Source organism: Bubalus kerabau, chromosome 2 (assembly GCF_029407905.1).
Source record: "Bubalus kerabau isolate K-KA32 ecotype Philippines breed swamp buffalo chromosome 2, PCC_UOA_SB_1v2, whole genome shotgun sequence".
Classification (NCBI taxonomy): domain Eukaryota; kingdom Metazoa; phylum Chordata; class Mammalia; order Artiodactyla; family Bovidae; genus Bubalus; species Bubalus kerabau.
Window position 1 is genome coordinate 81491281 of NC_073625.1, and position 21864 is coordinate 81513144.

Consider the following 21864-nt stretch of genomic DNA (forward strand, 5'->3'; position numbering starts at 1 on the left):
TGCTCATCTATGTTTCAATTGATAACTGAAGGCCTCTACAGTGTCTGCAACGGAAGAAAGGAAAGAAGAGGGTGGTTCATCTGAAACAGAGTGTTCACAAAACACACAAACAGATATCCAATGTCTCTTTGCATCCCTTGCCTGACTTGGATTTAAATGGTTTTCTCCATTACCTATATCTTTTATATTAAAGCCAAAGAATGTAAACAAAGAGCCTAACCAAAATGTTTTAACCTATTACCCTTGACCACAGAGCTTTCCCATTCCCCTCCCTAAAAGTAATCTTGCTTTTAAATGCTGAAGCTGATGAATATTAAAAAAAAAAAAAAAAAAAAAAGCCACAGAGTGAGGCTCCTTCCTCTTTTGCCTTAGTTGTCCTGGTTAAGCTCATACTGTTCACCAGATGAATCTAGAGTATGTACCCTTCCAGAATCAGCTGAATTTCAGTCCCTAAATTATAAACAGAAGTTATCATTTCTTTCCAAAGAGTAGCACAATAAATCTAGTAAAGAGACAGAAGTAGAGGAAATATTTTAAATGACCAGGTTAATTAAAGAGCCAAACCCTAAAGACCACAATAAAACACAGGGTTTTTAAGAAACTAAAAACCAAACAAACAAAAAAAATCAATAAACACTGTGGATGTTATTATTAAAAGCGCACCTAGATCCCACCTCAGAGTATATAAATCACATTTTTTTAAGTCTCACCAAACCAACCCAGCCTAACTCCCAGAGTCTGAGGACCCTACTTTGGTACACCCTGGCCACGTGCTCATGTATGTGCTTTATGTAGGCTGACTAACCCTTGACACTCTGTGGCATCCAGAAAGGAACATCCAGGGATACCGAGTGCTAAATTCCCCAGAACCCTATTCTCCCTTCTAAAGGAACGCTATCATCTCCCTAGTTCCTGAACCCTTCTTATCTAACAGCATTCAAGTCACTCTTGGCATGGTGGAGATCCAGCATCCAGTGATCCAAGGTTACTTCTTGGCTTGGGAAAGGAGAGGGTTCTGTCCAATAGACTGAACCATAGCACCTCTGTGCTTTGATGGAATTAAAAATAGATGAGGGATTTGGGGATCAATACTTGCCCCCTAAGTCACAGTATGGAAGAAGACAGACTTTACAGAGAACTTCTAATATAATTTGACGAATATCACACTAGACCCATGTTCCACCAAAAAAGTCCCAGAAGAGACATTCCGTGGGCTCACTATCCGGATAGCCTTCCCTGTGTCAGTGACGCATTTCATCCTTTTAATCAAGAAAACCCTAGTACACTCCACCTTTTCAAAGGAAACAAGATACTTGGTTTAAAGGAAGTTTACTCACATATTCTTAAAACAGGTGCCCTTGGTGAGCTTCAAAGAACTGAGCCCTAAGAGCTAGGGTGGCTATGACCACAGCTCACTGAAGCCCCCAGCCAGGTAACTTCTCACTTGGAATCCCCACCCGTCGGCCACCTGGCTGCTCGTCCTTCCAGAAACTCTGCTTTGCCCTTCTCTTCCGATGGCTTTCTGTTCAAGGGCGCTCCCGCAACTCTCAGAGCATCCTCCGCGCCACCCATCCCAGAGGGACGTCGTCGCGGGAGCCCCAGACCGATACTCTCCGTGCCCCTCGCCCCCGCCCCCGGCAGGCTGCCCGGTCGGTGACTCACCTGCTGGCCAGGTTGGGGCGCCGGGTGGTAACAGGCTGTGGGGCAGGTTGCAGCTGCCACGGGGTTGGGCAGATACTGGGGCGCTCCATACGGCTGGGGGTGATACATCACCTCCGCACAACTCATGGCAGCCGGGGCAGCGGCGGCCCCGGGGCTGCGGCCGCGGCTCTACGAGCTGGAGCGACGGGCTCCGCCGCCGCCTCTGTCGCAGCTCCAGCTGCTTCTGCGGCCAAGACGGGTCCTCGGCGGCCGCGGGCTCCGCGCGCCGCTCGGGCTCGGGAGGAGTTGGCAGTTAGCGGGGGCCCATGCGCGGGCACCCTCATCTTCAGCCCCTCTGGGTGTCCCCTGGCCTGCGCTTATATAGCGACTCGGGGACGCAATGGCCCGCCGCGCGGCGGGGACATGACAGTGCGGGGTTCTGGCGCCCACCGCCGCGCCAGCCGCTGCGGAGCGCCGGCCGGGGTTGGGCAGACCTGCGGAGCCGGGCTCTGGTTTGCATATACACAATGCACGCCCGGGGCTCGTCCTATCACCGGCGCTCCCGGCTGGGCGAGGACCAGGAGGCGGGGGCACTGGGAGGGGGCTGGCCGGGAAGGAGAGGGAGCGCTCTCTTCTGCGGGTCTGAAGCGGAGCTCGGCGAAGTTCCTCCAACTCGGCCGGTGGCGGGCCGGTCGCCCAGCAGGGGGACCCCGGGGAGGACCGGCCGCCGATTGGAGCGAAGTTGGAAGCCCTCTCCGCCTCCCGGCAGTGGGGTGATGGTGGGAGGGAATGGTATGCGAGAGGCTCCACGCCCTTACAAAAGCTCCGCGGATTCCCAGCCCATCTCCTGTCACCTGGCCGCCGGGGCGAGGGCTTCCCAGCACCGAGATTTTACAGGGAACACCAACGTAGAGGCCGAGGCTAAATGAAGGCCAAGTGTACTGAGAGGTAAAACAAAGCAGGCGCAAAATGAAGTGGGATTAGCTCCTACATTAAATATAACCATAAGTGCTAACTTCCTTGCAAGAGCACACATGCCAAGAATGCAGCCCGGTTTTCTACAATCTCCGCTTTAAGTTTACACCTTCACGGTATGACCTCCTGTGGGATGTCAACCTCTTGTGGCCTTTTCAACCTGGTTTCCATAAAATAACAAACAGTGACACGCGATTAAACCTACATCCAGCTGTTGTTTAAAGATTTATTTGCAAGTGGTTTACAATCTTCTCCAATATAATTGTATTTCAATATAATCAAGTAAAGTAGAAAAGAATTATACTTACTTTGTAAAGAAAAAAAGTCTCTGACCGAGTGTATCCCTCCCTCCATATGTAACACAGAACAATCTCTTTTTGTTTGCAGGAACTAGCCTTTGAGAAGTTAATCTGGATGTCAACTGTACTGATGTTCCGGACAGATGTGGCCCCCCAAAATTACCATGCTGAAGCCTAACGCCCAATGAGACTGTATTTGGAGACACAGTCTATCAGGAGGTAATTAAGGTTAATAAAGGTCATGAACACAAGGTCCTAATCTAGGATTGATGTGTTTATAAGAAGAGGAAGAGATACCAGAGGTCTGTCTGCTTTGGCAGGCTTGTAATACCTAGTGAGAAGCAAGTCAGGATGAGAAGCCTCACCAGAAACTAACTCTGAGGGTACTTTGATCTTAAATTTTTAGCCTCCAAAACAGTGACAAAATAATTTCTATGTTTAAGCCACACAGTCTGTGATGTTTTGTTATGGAGGCCCTAGCAGACTAATACTCATGTATAGTACTAACATACTGTTTACATTATTAATTTTTATAATATTATAAATATAAATGTGTGTATGGTTATATATAACTAGCCAGACACACAAATATATAAACACATGTACCCTCACACATGCCCTCTCTCATACACTCAAATATACAAACTGTAGTAACTGGATAGGAACTGTTAGCTACTCATAGTAGCTCCTATTCACTTGCTCATTCTCTGATTAATTGAAAATTAAGAATATATTTATTAAGGGCTTTCACCACTTAGACATTGTGCTTTCTGTAACAGAGGATATATTCCTATCAGTTGTTCTTCAGTTGCCTAGTCATGTCTGACTCTTTGCAGCTCCATGGACTGCAGCACACCAGGTCTCCCTCCAGGAGTTTGCCCAAGTTCATGTCCATTGCATCAGTGATACCAACCAACCATCTCATCCTCTGTCCCCTTCTTCTTCTTCTGCCTTCAATCTTTCCCAGCATCAGGGTCTTTTCCAATGAATCAGCTGTTCACATCAGGTGACTGAAAGATTGGAGCTTGAGCATCAGTCCATCCAATGAGTATTCAGGGCTGATTTCCTTTAAGATTGTCTGGTTTGATCTGCCTGCTGTCCAAGGGACTCTCAAGAGTCTTCTCCAGCACCACAGTTCAAAAGCACCAATTCTTTGGTGCTCTGCCTTCTTTATGGTCTACCTTTCACAATCATATGTGACTAGTTGAAAGACTATAGTCTTGACTATATGGACCTTGATCAGCAAAGTGATGTCTTTCCTTTTTAACATACTGTCCAGATTTGTCATAGCTTTCCTGGCAACAAGCAATCATCTTCTAGTATCATGGCTGCTGTCACCATCTGCAGTGATTTTAGAGCCCAAGAAGAGGAAATCTGTCACTGCTTCCACCTTTCTTCCTTCTATTTGCCATGAAATATAAGGTCCCTACAGTCAATACTATGGTATTTCCAGTAGTCACGTATGGATATGAGAGTTGGATCATAAAGAAGGCTGAACACCAAAGAAGTAATCCTTTTGAACTGTGTTGTTGGAGAAGACTCTTGAGAGTTCCTTGGACTGCAAGGAAATCAAACCAGTCAATCCCAAAGGAAATATATCCTGAATATTCATTGGAAGGACTAATGCTGAAGCTGAAGCTCCAATACTTTGGCCACCTGATGCAAAGAGCCAACTCACTGGAAAAGACCCTGATGCTGGGAAAGATTGAAGGAAGGAGGAGAAGGGACAACAGAAGGGGACAACAGAAGATGAGATGGTTGGATGGCATCACCTACTCAATGATATGAATTTGTACAATCTCTGGGAGACAGTGAAGGACAGAAGCCTGATGGGATGCAGTCCATGGGGGTTGCAAAGAGTTGGACATGACTGAGTGACTGAAAAACAGCAACAATTTGCCATGAGGTGATGGGGCTGGATGCCATAATCTTAGGGGTTTTTTTTAATGTTTAGTGTTAAGACAGCTTTTTCACTCTCCTTCTTCACCTTCATCAACAGGTTCTTTAGTTCCTCTTTGCTTTCTGCCATTAGAGTGGTGTCATTCACATATCTGAGGCTGTTGGCAATATTTCTCTTGGCAATCTTGATTCTAGCTTATAACTGTTCTAGCCGGGCCTTTCTCATGATGTGGTCTGTGTATAAGTTAGATAAATAGGGTGGCAATAAGTAAGACATATACAAATTTATTTAAAATACTTATTACTGCTTTTTCTCAAGTTGAAAACCACTGGTCATACCCATCTTCTCTGTTTCAAATTTCATCTTTTCAGTCCAGATGGCTCCACACAGATCTTCTGTAGGACCTCAGTCATAATGGCACTAATATTGTCCCCGTAGCCCCAACCTGATCTTCCTCTTTTGATCTCCATTTCAGGTATTGAAACTTCCATCCTAGTTGCTGAGCTGGAAATCTGGGTATCATCCAACATCACAGCCTCCACATATGGTCTTGGAGACCATTTCATCCCCACTTATACTTTCTACTGACTCTCTTGCTTAATCTCTTTATCTCTGCTGCTATGATCCTTAGTTCACTGGGAGATCTCTCACCCAGAATCCTGCAAGAGGCACCTACCTGATTTCCAGGCCCCAGGTTCAAACCTCTTCTGATCCATTTGTCCATTCTCTTCCATTCCAGTCACTGCAAATCCAACTAAGTAATGATGCTTGCCCCTCTTTTTAGAAAAATTTCCCCAGTCCCAACTCTTTAACATTCTTTAACAGTCCCAACTCTTTAACATTCTTACCTATGTCACCATCTCCTGCAACTGTCCATTCAGCCATCTGAATTGAGACCTCCCTTTCTAGGAAGAAGTATAGTCACTTAACACTTCTAACTTTATCTTCAGATAATATATCTAAAACTGATTATTTTTGTACAATTATGTGTATGATATGTCTCCTCCACTAGATTATCACTGAATCATATATATCTTGTATATCTAACATTTAGAAGGTTTTCAGGTTCTATTTGTTGACTTAGAAAATAAAAGCAGAACTAGCTCGAACATGTTCATGCTCCAATTTCTGCATCTTCCTCGTGCCCCATAGAGCCTCTGATTAGTATGTTGCAAATATTTAATGTATGACTAAGACATAGTTCTTGGACACTAATGTCATAGGCTCAAAAGTCTGGAGGTGTTTGGCAAAATTTTCTATAATGCAATATATATGTTTTGGTGTCTTTCTTCCTCCCTATCCTGCACTGATAGAAGAAAATGAAGATAAATTATGCCCAGACAGAGAAGTAGGATAATTCCTATTAAGGAAAGCTAAGTTGGAGTCCTTGTAGGAGAGAAGATATGTCTGACTTCCCCTAGGTAGAAGTTTAGGGTTTTAGAATAGAAAAGAATAAAAAAGATCACCTAGTTTATAACATCTTCTTTCAAAGATAAGCAAACAAGTGATCTAAAGCAAGAGAATTCCAGAAAAGCATCTACTTGTGCTTCATTGACTATGCTAAAGCTTTTGTGTGGATCACAACAAACTGTGGAAAATTCTTCAAGAGAAGGAAATACCAGACCACCTTACCTGCCTCTTGAGAAACCTGTATGCAGGGCAAGAAGCAACAGTTAGAACCAGACATGGAACAACAGACTGGTTCAAAATTGGGAAAGCAGTACATCAAGACTGTATATTGTCATCCTGCTTATTTAACTTATATGCAGAGTACATCATGCAAAATGCTGGACTAGGTAAAGCACAAGCTGGAATCAAGATTGCTGGGAGAAATATCAATAATCTCAGATATGCAGAGGACCCCATCCTTATGGCAGAAAGCAAAGAAAAACTAAAAAGCCTCTTGATGAAAGTGAAAGAGGAGAGTGAAAATGCTGGTTTAAAACCCAACATTCAAAAAAAGATTCTGTCATCTAGTCACTTCACTTCATGGTAAATAGATGGGGAAACAATGGAAACAGTGAGAGACTTTATTTTCTTGGGCTCCAAAATCACTGCAGATGATGACTGCAGTCATGAAATTAAAAGATACTTGCTTCTTGGAAGAAAAGCTATGACCAACCTAGACAGCATATTCAAAAACAGAGACATTACTTTGCCAACAAAGGTCCATCTAGCCAAAGCTATGGTTTTTCCAGTAGGCATGTATGGATATGAGAGTTGGACCGCAAAGAAGGCTGAATGCCAAAGAATTGATGTTTCTGAACTGTGGTGTTGGAAACGACTATTGAGAGTCCCTTGGACCGCAAAGAGATTAAACCAGTCAACCCTAAAGGAAATCCATCCTGAATATTCATCAGAAGGACTGATGCTAATCTGAAATTCTAATTCTTTGGCTACCTGATGGGAAGAGCCTCCTCATTAGAAAAGACCCTGATGCTGGGAAAGATTGAAGGCAGATAGAAGAGGGGGACAGAGGATGAGATGGCTGGATGGCATCACCTACTCAATGGACATGAGTTTGAGCAAGCTCTGAGAGATGGTGAAGGACAGGGAAGCCTGATGTGCTGCAGTCCATGGGGTCACAAAGAGTCAGACAGGAAATGGAGGCAGAACTAATATCAAAGCATCCCAGTCTCTGGACTCTTAGTTCAGTTTTCTACCACCCACAATAATATATATAAACAAACACATGCACACACACACACACACACACATGCACATATATATATATATATACATATATATATTTATTTATTTACATGCACACATATATATGTGGGTGTGCATACGTGTACATATTCATTACTGCATATAAGCAGAGGTTCTAGATGAGGTCATCTTTTGGTGAACCTAGAGTTGTGAAAAAGGAGTGGGTTGGGGGGAATGTAGGCTGATTGCATTTGACAGTAGTGAGTCATCCAGACCAGAAATTTCAATCTGACCAATGATGTACTCATTTTCATATCTGTCATGCAGAGGTGTCACAATTATTTGGAATAACATAGTAATAGGATGGAATTTGATGATTTGCATTTCTGGGTTCAAGTTTCTCAAAAATTACTCATTTATCTTTATTTTCTTCTTTCAGTCTACCCCACTCCTCTTCTGGTTGAGTGACGTGAAACTCAAGCCCATCTGGTGTTTATCCTCTTACTGTTTCATATCCCAGCCACTGTGGCTCTAATAGAATACTTGTATGAGTGTATGCTCAGTTGTATGTGACTCTTTGTAACCCCATGGACGTAGCCCTGCCAGGCTCCTCTGTCTATGGAACTTTCCAAGCAAGAATATTGGAGCAGATTGCCATTTCCTACTCCAGAGGATCCTCCCAACCCAGTGAATGAAGCCACATCTCTTGTATCTCCTGCATCGGCAGGCATGTTCTTTACCCCTGCACCACCTGGGAGACCACCAATAGAATACTTAGATGGCCTTCAATGTTTCCATCTCTCTGAGTCAGGGATTTACAGTCACTATATTTTTGGCACCACCCACCAAATTTCCCAGAATATTTCCAAATTTTCCAGCTGGAATTTAATGAGGTGAACCCTGCAAACCAGTTTCTTTTGGAGGGGTAACTTGAAGTGGATCTCCCCAATATCTCTTGGGATAAGATAGGGCAAAGCAGGGGCTGCCTTTTGTTTTAGAAGGATGACAGCTAGGCTTGTCTTTAGCTTAGAGTCTTAGTGTGAGAAAACAAATGAGATCTGCAGCGCACGTGTTAGATGGCTCAGCATGTGTATCCAAACATTCTTCCTAGGGTATAAAGAGTTGATTCTTGGCCAGCCCTCTGGCCTCAGCTGAGCCCACTGATAATGCATCCTGCTCTGGCAAGTATGGCTCTGAGGAAGTAGACTTGGTTCATCTACTCACAAAGCTGTCAACCCTTGAGTACAAAAACATAGGTGTTCTAGGCAGAATAATTCCTATGGATATGTTTATCTTATACAGCAAAAGAGAGTTAAGATTGCAGTGGAATTTAGCCTACTAATGAATGGATTTTAAGATAGAAAAATGATCCCAGGTTATCTGGGTGAGCCCAGTGTAAGTAATCACAAGTGTCTTTTTAAGAGGGTAGGCAGGAGGCAGAAGAGTCAGTGTCCTATTGACAGGAAGTGAGAAAGACTCTCCAGGCCATCTCTGACCTGGAAGATGGAAAAGAAACATGAACCAAGAAGTATATGGCCTCTAAAAGCTGGAAAAGGCATGAAGTAGGCTCCCCTGGGGTCTCTAGAAGAAATGCAATCCTGCCAACCACACCAGTTTGAACTTCAGACCCCCAGAACTATAAGACAATAAATTTATATTGCTTTAAGTCACTGAGTTTGTGGTGATCTGTTACAGCAGCAGTAGGAAACTAATCACCAGTGTAATGGGGGGCAGGAGAGGCTAGAAGAGAGGACTTCAGTGGGCATGTCCCCTTTGCCCTACAGTTGCCTCTGAGGAGAGGCTCTCTAAATCTCAGGGGCCAAGGAGGGACTCTAGTTGTCTGGACCAAAAGGTGATGCTGATAATACTAGTAGAATAGACATAAAAACAGAAGATCAAAAGTCCCATGTAAAACAGTTAAACCACTTACGCAGTTATCATCTTAGATCACCTGCCTTCAGGGTACTCTCTTCAGTGCCCAGCAACTTCACTGTGTTCCTCTGGCATGCTGACCCACATCTTCTTATAACTACTGTCTCCTATCTTATCCACCATTACCAACCCTCAAAAATCCACTTTCTCCTTTTCTATTCACTCTTCCACCCATATACAATCATATTTCTGCCTCATCACCCCACTAAAGTTTATTAATGTCACCAGTAATGATCATGTTAACAATTCTAAATTTATGTCTTTAACTTCATCCTAATTGATGCTTTGTAAATTTTGACACTGTGGATTAATCCCTCCTTAAATTTACCTCTTCTCTTGACATCCTACCATTATGCCCTTCTTTGATAATCTGTCTTCTTATATTTTGGCTATTCTTTCTCAATCTCCTTCACCAAATGTTCCTCTACTTAAACTCAAAATATCGAGTTTTTTAGTTTTTTTTCTGGGCTTTTTTTTCCTCATCTTACTCTATCCCCTCATCCTGAGATCTAATCCATCTTCAAATCACCTCTATATGCAAGTTACTTACAAAAATTAGCATCTAGCCCAGAGCCCAAGACTCATGGAACAGAAATATATCTTATATGGGGTTCTTAAAGCTCAACATTCAGAAAACTAAGATCATGGCATCCGGTCCCATCACTTCATGGCAAATAGATGGGGAAAACACTGGAAACAGAGGCTGACTTTATTTTTTTCAGCTCCAAAATCACTGCAGATGGTGACTGCAGCCATGAAATTAAAAGACAGTTACTCCTTGGAAGGAAAGTTATGACCAACCTAGACAACATATTAAAAAGCAGAGAAATTACTTTGCCAACAAAGGTCCGTCTAGTCAAAGCTATGGTTTTTCCAGTGGTCATGTATGAATGTGAGAGTTGGACTATAAGGAAAGCTGAGTGCCGAAGAATTGATGCTTTTGAACTATGCTGTTGGAGAAGATTCTTGAGAGTCCCTTAGACTGCAAGGAGATCCAACCCTTCCATCCTAAAGGAAATCAGTTTATTGGAAGGACTGATGTTGAAGCTGAAACTCCAATACTTTGGCCTTCTGATGAGAAGAACTGACTCATCTGAAAAGGCCCTAATGCTGGGAAAGATTGAAGGTGGGAGGAGAAGGTGATGACAGAGGATGAGATGGTTGGATGACATCACTGACCCAATGGACATGAGTTTGGGTAAACTCTGGGAGTTGCTGATGGACAGGGAGGCCTGGCATGCTGCAGTCCATGGGGTCGCAAAGAGTCAGCCATGACTGAGTGACTGAACTGAACTGAAAGTCAATAAATAAAGCAAGTGAAACTATGCATGTCCCAAATTATTATTGAACATTTCTTCAAACCCCCGCAAAATCACATGTACTGTGTCTCAGAAAGTTCAACAGACAATTTAACCTCCAGCATTGAAAAATTTGCCTTTTCTTTGACCACCAGGTGAAAAATTGATCCATGTTTAGGAACCACGTCGTTTTAAAAAAATACATAAACCAATCTTTAAATGCTAATATCATACTCAGATTAAGATATATATATATAAGAGAAAGTGAAAGTGTTTCCCACTCTTTGCTACCCCATGGACTGTAGCTTGCCAGGCTCCTCTGTCCATGGGATTTTCCAGGCAAGAACACTGGCGTGGGTTGCCATTTCCTCCTCCAGGGGATTTCCCGACCTAAGGATTGAACCTGGGTCTCTCGCTTTGCAGGCAGATTCTTTACAGTCCTAGACATCAGGGAAGCCAAGTAGGAATTTAGACCAACTCAAGGAATAATAATAAAGGATTCATGTCTCCCATCTGACTCTTAATCCAGCTAGCTCTACTAAGTTTTAACTCACTGGTGAATATAATGCTTTTTTAATCATGAATTCTCTCTTCCCTTCTTTCTCTTTCTCTCTGTGTTTCTTTCTCTCTGCCTCTGCCAGCTAACCTGTACCATTTCTACCCATCTCCTCCTATCCACTCTGCAATTTTGTTCTAGCACATGTCATCCTACCACTTGCTTCCGTCCAATGAGCCCTCTCCCTAAGTCTTTGCATGCACCCTTTCCTTGGAAAAAATTTCCCCCCACTTGGCCTACTTACCATCTAGAGCTTAGATTAAACATGCTTCCTCAAAGACATTTTTCAATTTAAAGTGCACCCCCATTCTGCCCCCACTAATCTCTCCAATAACAGCCTGCTCACATCCCCTTCTTAGTATTTATCCTATTTTCATATATAGGCTTTTTTAACCCCCTCTTTTTTTTCCTGTCTCCTCACTATGATCCATGAAGAAATAAAATATATGTTTTATTCATGCATGCATGCTAAGTCACTTCAGTTGTGTCTGACTGTGCGACCTATAGACTGTAGCCTGCCAGGTTCCTCTGTCCAGGGGGATTCTCCAGGCAAGAGAACTGGAGTGGGTTGGCATGCCCTCCCCGGGGGATCTTCCCAACTGAGGGATCAAACCCACTTCTCTTACCTCTGTTGTCTTGGCAGAAGGGTTCTTTACCACTAGCACCACCTGGGAAGCCCATGTTTCATTCATATTCACTACTATATCATACTTAATGAAATCATGATTGTATGCTTTATGAAAGGATAATTTCATTTGAGGTTCAATATTGTCACAGTTATAGGGATAGGCTTTGTTTAGCAGTAGATGTTTCACCATCCAAAATATACATTATAGAATTGTTAGATGATTTAAAGCATGTGCTTTATGAGAAGATGAATAATGTAGTAGGTTTATATGGATCAATATTTTCGCGTCTTCATGGGGAAGATGATGAAAAGGGGAACTCACATTTTATGAGCACCTGCAATGAACCAGGCATTTATGCTAAGATTCTTTTTCTCTTATTCATTTAATTTTCACAAAAATCCCATGAATTAGATGGTGTTACCATTTTAGATATGAAAAAGCTAAAGGTCAGAAAAATTAAATAGCTTAAAGATTACCTAGCTGGTGAGTGCCTAGTCAGGATTTGACCCCAGGTCTGATTCCAAAATACATGTTTTTAAAAAAATTATCATCATACCATACTTTATATAAAAGTTAATGAGCACTAAGTCTGGCAAAATGGTCTATATTTATATTTAATTTTATGTGTTTGTGCTGTGAAAGAGATAAAAAGATAGATAACAGAATTAATAAGGCTCACAGAAATTTCCTTCATCAATTATTTGTCTAATGGGTCAATTTAATTAAAATTTCCTGCTGAACCTGAGTTTCTGGCTTTAAGAACTGGTTTGGAAAGACATGGGTAGGGAGCTCCTGAAAGTTCTGAAGTGCATTTAAAAAATTAATTGCTAGGGATTAAAGAAGTAGCTTCAAAATTTCCTCCTTCGGTAGAATTGAGAAGTTTTTTTTTTTTTTTTTTTTTTTTTTTTCCTGAAAAGTCCTATTAATTTTTAGCTTCTATTTGGTTCTTTTCATAATCTATTAAAAGCAGTATCAGATTTGTGGTTACCAGAGGTTGGGGTGGGGCTAGGTGGGATTAGATAAAGGTAGTCAAAAAATATAAACTTCGAGTTATAAGTAAGTACTAGCGATGTAATGTGCAACAATGTAGAGATAATTGACATTATATCTGAAAGCTGTTAAGAGAGTAAATCCTCTAAGAGTTCTCATCACAAGGAAAATATTTTTTTAAATTTCTTTAATGTATTTATATGAGATGATGAATGTTCACTAAACCTACCATAGTAATCATTTCACAATGTACATAAGTCATATTACATATTACACTTTATACAGTTTTTAAACATTTTTTAAATTGAAGTATCGTTCATTTACAATGTTGTGTTAGTTTCAGTTGTACAGCAAGGTGATTCAGTTATTCCCAGGTGGCACCAGTGGGAAAGAACCTGCCTCCCAATGCAGGACACATAAGGGATGAGTGATCTCTGGGTCAGGAAGAACCCCTCAAGGAGGAACTGGCAATCCATTCCAGTATTCTTTCTTGGAGAATACCATGGACAGAGGAGCCTGGCAGTCTACAGTCCTGGGGTTGCAAAAATTCGGACACAATCCTAGAAATTAACACCTCCCCTTTGGTAACCATAAGTTTTTGGTTTTTTTTTTTTAACTTTACAAAAGTGTATTAGTTTTGCCAAATATCAAAATGAATCCGCCACAGGTATACATGTGTTCCCCATCCTGAACCCTCCTCCCTCCTCCCTCCCCACACCGTCCCTCTGGGTCGTCCCAGTGCACTAGCCCCAAGCATCCAGTATCGTGCATCGAACCTGGACTGGCAACTCGTTTCATACATGATATTATACATGTTTCAATGCCATTCTCCCAAATCTTCCCACCCTCTCCCTCTCCAACAGAGTCCACGTGTACCCCAATGTTCATCACAGCACTGTTTATAATAGCCAGGACATGGAAGCAACCTAGATGTCCATCAGCAGATGAATGGATAAGAAAGCGGTGGTACATATACACAATGGAGTATTACTCAGCCATTAAAAAGAATACATTTGAATCAGTTCTAATGAGGTGGATGAAACTGGAGCCTATTATACAGAGTGAAGTAAGCCAGAAAGAAAAACACCAATACAGTATACTAACACATATATATGGAATTTAGAAAGATGGTAACAATAACCCTGTGTACGAGACCGCAAAAGAGACACTGATGTATAGAACAGTCTTTTGGACTCTGTGGGAGAGGGAGAGGGTGAGATGATTTTGGAGAATGGCATTGAAATATGTATAATATCATATATGAAATGAGTCGCCAGTCCAGGTTCGATGCACGATACTGGATGCTTGGGGCTGGTGCACTGGGACGACCCAGAGGGATGGAATGTGGAGGGAGGAGGGAGGAGGGTTCAGGATGGGGAACACGTGTATGCCTGTGGCGGATTCATTTCGATATATGGCAGAACCAATACAATATTGTAAAGTTTAAAAATAAAATAAAATTAAAAAAAATAAAATAAAATCAGTGTCACAAAGAGCCTTCAGATACTTACATGAAGATACTTGTAAGCTTCAGATACTTACAAGCCTTAGCTCCAGACAAAAGTCTGAACTTCAGTTTTCTTATGTCTAAATGGAGATAGTTATATTTATAGGACTTGTGTGAGGATTAATAAATAAAATATATAAAGCTCATAGGGGAGAAATCAACTCATGCTGAACTTCAAAATGTTAGCTTATTTCCCTGTCACAAACCTTCCTCAGTAAGTTGTGAAACAGACAAACTACAGAACAACTAAATACTTAAAAAAAATAATTTGTGGGTCCTTTTAAGAGTTCTGATCTAAAAATGCACAAGCCAACCAGCCAGGCCTGTGAATCCATGGACAATCTAGGGCACAGGACATGCAAGAGTTGTGCATGGCACATGCCTGTTGTGTTTTGCATTATTCTATTCTCTCCAGCCTGGTGAGATTTAATAGCTAAGCTTATAAGAGTCAGCATGTTCTCTCTGCAGATTGTTTTAAAAACATCCATGCAAGAATTTCTTAGGCAGGGTTTCTTACAGAGATATTATTTGTACTCTGATTCAAGATGGTATTTTTTTTCCTGATGACTTTAAACATCTAATAAAGTGCCACTTCTCTGTCTTATTTACTTCTCTTATGATGTGTTTAGGTCAGAGCACACAGTGCTTGTTACAAGTTGAAGCTCTCATGTAAAGACTCCAAGGATGAAGTTTCATCTACTTACAATTTAATAATGAGTCTATTTTCAGTCCTTCTAGTTTTGTTTGTTTAATAAAAATGAGACTTTATCTCCAGTCAATGCAGCAGGGACATACAGCAAATGGCATCATCACCTGCTTCACCAATTTCTCACTCACTGGAGGTTCACTGAAACTCTTTGTACCTCTGTTTAGTACTAGAATGCAGTTTTGAAACAGTCAGCAGGCTCCCTGTGTAAAGTTTGTTGAGATTATTTTTCCTCTAGTAACTTTGGCTGGAATTGTAAGATTTTATAGTACTACTTATTTATATACTTAAATAGAGATTTAATAATAAAGGAATCCAAGTTGGGAACAGTGAGATAAGATGAACAGATAACAAGACACTTCTTAGAGCCTGCATTAACAAGTCAGCAAAGAGTATGTACTTCACCGTGAAAGGATCATTTGTCCTCATAGAAGCTAATGACAGACCATTAGTTCAATGTGTACCTTGAGTTGGTTGTTTTTTTGCTAGTTTTGCTGGTAGTAATGGCTGATGTGGAGTAATCTAACTACATTCTCTCTGTCAGCTTGTGACAAGTGGAATATATTCACATGAAGTCTGGCCTGGTGTGGGTGCAGTTCTGTCCTTGGAATGGAACAAAGCTAAATAGGCCTGGAGGGACTAAAGCCTTGATCTTGGCGTCATTAACACTGTGTTCTAACCCACCAGGCTAACAAGACACAGACAAAGACCAATTGGACTAATAAATCACAGCAGCCAGCATAATCTGGTTTGAATTTATTTCTCATTTTTAATACATTAGTTTTATAATTTGATTTAAATATTTTAGGATAAATGAAGCCAAAAGCCCATGTTGCTGTCATTCAGAGGAGAGAAGGCAGAGAGGAAACAGGATGCCTCGCACCTCCCCGCAACCCCTTGGCACTAGGAGACACTATGGGCTGTGCTCTCACTGACACAAGAGGTGTCGGCCTAGAACACGAGGGCAAATCATGATTTTCATAGGTAATTTATGTTTATAAGCACAAAAGAGGCTTTGTATTTAAGGAAAACATTTTGGACCCTGTTGAAGGCCAATAGCTTTTATGAAATAAACAAACAAAAAATTACTCCTCTGTTTGGCTGCTAGTTTTTTTGCCAGATTTTCATGCATTGTGTTTGTTCCACACCTACAAAGGTATGCACACATTTCAAGTCCTTAGAGTAATTTAGCTGCATCCCAGCTGCCCACTTTGTTCTTACTGTATAAATAGGTCACACTGGAAAGGATGTTTTAACGTTATTATCCCTGTGGCTATAGACACCTGGAATATATTCAAAATCCCACCTACTTCCACGTGCAACATAGGTATCACTGATTCTAGGTAGTGTATCTTAACGTTTGAAAATTAACTTTCTTTATACCATTATAATTTGTATTGCTTGCACCTTATATTTGGTGACTTGATTGTATACAGTTATTATTTTTATTGTTCTTTATTTTGAACTGATCGTTTCAGTTATCATAATTGCCTCCATCATGAAAAGATTCAAAAAACAAATTCTATGAGGGAGGAGGTAGAGTTAGATATTTCTTTGGTGTTTCCTACAGCATCAAAAGTGGGTACACTGTGACCCTGCTTAAATAAATTTGAATTGAATGACTCTCTGTCATCAGTGAATGTTGTGGATTGTTAATCTATAAATGGTCTTGCTTTGGTCTCTTTAAACATCAAACAGGAAGAACACAAATGCAAAGGACTTTTTGTATGAATATTAGAAAATATACCTTTAATTATTTTTAGCCTAATTTTCATATTTTCTTTGGAATAATATCAAAATGTTTGGTTGATGAGTAATACTTTTGAAAATACTTTTTTTTTTATTTTCTAAGGATTTTAATGTAAGCAATCTCTTTAGTATAATACAACTATGTTGCAACTGAAAAATACAGAGTCCACTGAGATTTCAGGAGATGTATATCATCTCCAGTTATTATAAATTATAGTAGCTCATCCTTTATATATTAGTGTCCAGAGAGATTGCAAAGTCAAGTCCAGCCTGATGGTATAGTTATGGCTGGACTTCCTAAAGTTATCTAATCATAACAGAAACTTGATCAAGAAAGGGGAATTAAGAAATAATGATAATAGTAATAGAAATAACACCAATAATAATCATAGTTAACCTTTACATAGTGTCTGCTATGTGTCTGGCAGGTCTTAAATGCTTTACATTTACTTTTAGCAACTCATCTAATCCTCACAATAGATAAGGAAATCAAATATCATGTGATTAAATGATCACCCAAACAATCTGTCTCAAAGAGGATTTTGTAGAAAGTTGATGTGCAACTTTAGCAGTTCTGAATAAATTTACCCATTCTATCATAGGAAACCACCATCTCTAGTCTACAACTTTTTCTTGTGATTGAACAGACATCTTTCATCTCGGATGTCTGCAGTGATGTTCTGTGTTCTCGTCAGTAGTGGTATTATTCACCAGAGGGACAAAAGCATGAACGATAACCTGTCCTCTGTGTATACCACCTTCCTGGAATCTTGAGGGGATACGGATGCACTCAAACCATCTAAATAAAATAGTACCTCTGCTGCCTTAATACTGGTCCAGTTTATTTTTTACTTATAGTATCCAAATATAAACTTTATTCTTTCTTAAAAGTGGATAACTGAAATAATATCATATCAGCTGCCAACTTTGTGGGATTAAAACCCATAAATTCTCAAGGACTGAACTATTTGTTTATACTTTCCCTGGAAGTACACCATGTTCTTTATGGATAATAAATATTTTTAAAAATCTAAAAGTAATTTCAGAGCATTTGATAATCAGGTCATGACATAATCAGCTTCAGATAGGCTACAAATATGAGGAGCTTGATATGAACAGATGGGAGAGATAAAGCTGTTCTAAGGCAATGTAAGACACGATATTGAATATTAATTGTTACTTTCAGCTCAGGAACTATGCAAAACCTCATCATTAACTTCAGCATTGCTCCTCCAAGTGTGGTCTATAGTTCAACAGGTTCATTATCATCTGAAAGCTTGTTAGAAGTAGGAAACCTCAGACTGCATCCCAAACCTACTGAATCTGAAACTGTACTGTGAGGAGATCTTCCAGGTGGTTTCTATGCATGTTAAATTCAAGAAGCACTAAACTGGAGTGTTTTTCTACATCCAATATCAAAGTGTAACATCAAATCACATATGTTAAATTTAGCCTAATTTTAAGACCACAGTCACCTGGTAGAAATAGGCTAATGGTGATAAATTCATGACAGTTTATACACTATAAAATCATATTCTAGGCACTTACCTCATTTCATACACTCATTCTGCCCATGAGAAAGTCATAATACATACCTGTTTTTTATGATAAAACTGTTGCTAAGAGAGAAATTCTCATGGGGCCAAATACATAGAGAAGGTGACTTCATTCAACCTAGATCTTCTAAAGCCAAATCCAGTACCTGTCCATTCACAACAAACCATCTATGGTTGTCAAAATATTTTAAGTTGTGTCCTTAGAAATGCAAAAGAGTTGGCCGTATCTTTCTAAGATATGACATATTTCCTATTATAACTCTGAGTCTTCCTAAAGGTAAACAAGTTAATCCTAGATATAAGTTCACTTAGGTATAAGTGAACTCAAGTTACTTCAGAAATTTTTCAACTTTTCCTGGATGTATTCAATGATTTCAGGTTTAAACTGGACATTTCAGATCGTTCCTGTTTACTCCTGCCTGAAATATTAGGCTATTGAAGGTGGAGTGTGGCAGGGGCAGGACAGCAATGCATCTGTGGCCCTAGGCCATGCACGGGAGCCTACAGTTGCCTGGAGTTCTCAAGCCTGACACCCCACCTAGCCACCTGAAGGATGTTGCGTCTCTCAGCATGCCGGAGAGAGGGCAGAGGCCTGGGAAATTCTGTCTTTTCCAATTTCACTTATGACTGACTTCTGTTTTTCCTCCTCCCTTTTCTAGAACTGACTTTAAAGGTGAGGGTGGAGGGGAGTGGACAGAGCGCCTGAAACCTGCTCTCCTATGCCTTTACTAGTGTCTAATGTTCTAGCTTCTTCTACAACATTTCCCTATTTCTTCTAGCCTGGAGAGTTCTTATCTCATCAAAGTCAGGAAAAACTTGATCATCAAGTATTCTTGCATGGTTCTTATCAGAATTTAGAAGTTAAGAATTTGATATATTTGTTGTCTGGTTTCCATAGCTACCACTCCTCGAGGCAATGCCCACCTGAAGTCTAGAGACCTAAAGGGAGGATAGGTGAACAGGTAAAATGAAATGAGATAGGCCAGCATCTGCTAATACTGAAAAATATTATCCCTCCTGGCGTCCCATAATTCTCATGAGATAATAGGAAAGACTAGAGGCATTGGCCTTTCTAATCTCTCTGACAAAAATCTGAATATACTGAGATGTATTCCATTCTCAGTGATATTCTTTGAATGCTATGGACTACCTAATAGATGGCCATAGAAAAATAATCAAAATGGTAAAGTAGTTGAGGATGATTTCATGTAAGGCCTGATTATGGAAACTGTGAAAATTGAGGCTAGAAAAAGTAGAGACCAAAGGAAATAAATATTATGTCATATCATGTGAAAAGAATAAATTTTCATTGCTGTTGTTGTTCTGTTTTGCTCCAAGGAAGAAACTGGAATCAATGAGTTAAGTTTAAGAAATGAAAGTTGAGTTCAAATTAAGTACACTGGAGACAACGTGGTCATTTTCATTTTATCCCTGGTAGGAACAACATTACAGAAGAGCCCCAATTTCTGATTTATGTCATGAAAGAGAAAGCCTCTAGGAAGGTGAGCTTCCTAATTTATATTGAATGATGGTATTAGCATAGAAATAAACTTTTTATTATGCAATGCCATTCACTCCTATGTTGTGCTTTTTATATTATCACAATGTAATACAGTAAGGAAGCTTGACTATTACAGTAAGGAAGAACTTCCAAAAATGACATTCAACAAAGGACTGGATTTCCCATGCAAAGGCACCTATCCTATTAGGGAAATTGGAAAGAAGTAAAAAGAACACATTTATTAATAAATATATTCATAAGTTACATATTTATTTATTAACAATATATGCAATATACTATACTATATGCCAGTTATTCTAATATGCAGTGAAGAAAAAGTAGTAGGCAAGACTGGCATAAACTCCTGACATTAGCTAGTAGTTTTGATTAGATAATTATCCTGTTTCTAAGGTTTTTAGTGTCAATTCAATAAATTAATAGATTAATACCAAGTTCATCCTACTGTACAACATTCCTATAACATTTAGCTATCCTCAATTTTTCTACACTCACAAGAATGTATGTACATTTTTGTGTTTATTCAGACATGTTATATACTTCTGGTAATTTACCTAATGATAGTCAGCAATTGTGAAAAATCTGAAATTTTATCCAACTTGCAAGTTAACAAGTTAACTTGGATGCTAGGAGAAGTCAAACAGGTCCTGGATCAGAAATAAAAGATTATTCACATTGATGACTATATCTAAATATCAACATTTGCCCTGATTGCCTGATACCCCAGTTATTACACGGAGGAATAACAGGATCTAGGTGACATGTGTACATAAAATGGGTTGCAGTAAAGGAATCTCAAATGTAGAAAGTGTCAGTCTTTCGGAACTAGCTTCAAGCAAATCTGCCCACATTTTGTCCCAGAGAGGCTTTTTTTTTTTTTTTTTTTTTAATGGTGGAAAACAAGCCAAAGCTCTCTTCTCTGGGGGAAGACACTCTCTCTCTCTTCCAAGGTTGTTCTCCATATAAACATCCCTGAGAAGATAATCAGGACAAAAGGCTGTCAGTGCTGCTGCTCATAAGCCATGCAGAAACTCCAGAGGGCCATAGCGAACTGTCTTTTGATGAAGATACCCACTTTGATACAGGCTGCCATGAACCACAACTAAGCCCATCCTTTTCATCACCATACCTGCAATTCCTAGCAGAGCGCCTGGGGCACAGTAAAAGGAGCTAACACTTTTGAGGTATGCCAGGACTTTTAAAATGCTGCATGTGTTACTCAACCGCAGCAACTCGTATAAGACAATGACAAATACTGCCTGCCTTTTATGAGGAAACTGAAGCCAAAATTATTCACCAACTCACCTAAGATTATACAGCTAGCAAGTGAATTTCCTGAGGAAGCAAACAGTGAATGGATGGAAAAATAACGCTGGAACAGAAAGGAACCATCCACAATGATGTGCATCAAGCTGTGGATGCAATTATAGGTTGCCATTTTGAGTTTGAAAATAGTGCAGTTTGTCCCAGGCTTCATATGCTACTAAAATAAAACTAAAATCTGAGGTTCAGTGTATTGTTACATATCTGTTGATTTCCATAACTGCAGTCTACTCAGAAACTCTACGCATAAGTCTGCATTATAACATGTCTAATTGAAGCTTTATTGTTTAGGTTTAATTTGCCTGACTTGGCTAAACTTCATGGTAAGAAACTAATTCTCTCTGAAAAAAACACAGCAATTTATTTCATACTTATTGTTCTTAGCAGTATGTTCATTGGCAGAACATTAAAAACAAGTAGAATTGCTCTGTTTTATTAACTGTGGAATAAATGTACAATGGAAAAACTAGCTCATGACTGAAACAGAGAGAAGTCATTTCTGTGCTATGTAGTTGTCCCTGGCTGTAGACAGGACTGTAGCTACAAAAAGTACATATCACATGATATCTTGTTTTTCAAAGAAATATCATCTTTTTAAAAATTCCTGATTTCCCGCTTCATTGAACTATCAT

At 40.1% G+C, this 21864-nt stretch overlaps 1 protein-coding gene and 1 long non-coding RNA gene across 4 annotated transcripts in view; one reads left to right on the forward strand and one right to left on the reverse strand.

Annotated features, from left to right (window-relative positions):
- The window catches only part of VGLL3 (vestigial like family member 3), a 56695-nt gene extending 54373 nt beyond the window's left edge, over positions 1–2322 (reverse strand). For both annotated transcript variants that reach the window (XM_055567834.1, XM_055567833.1), the window contains exon 1: positions 1663–2322. In XM_055567834.1, the coding sequence (XP_055423809.1) occupies positions 1663–1788 (126 nt within the window). In that variant the 5' untranslated portion in view covers positions 1789–2322. The remainder of the gene's footprint in view (positions 1–1662) is intronic.
- Positions 2293–8010, forward strand: LOC129643410 (uncharacterized). Of its 2 annotated transcripts, none has more exons than XR_008710296.1 (3): positions 2293–2589; positions 3004–3134; positions 7907–8010. It is a non-coding gene; the product is annotated as an uncharacterized LOC129643410 (long non-coding RNA). The 2 variants fall into 2 exon arrangements; XR_008710295.1 differs by lacking the exon at positions 7907–8010 and adding an exon at positions 5291–5829.
- The last annotated feature ends 13854 nt before the right edge of the window (positions 8011–21864 follow it).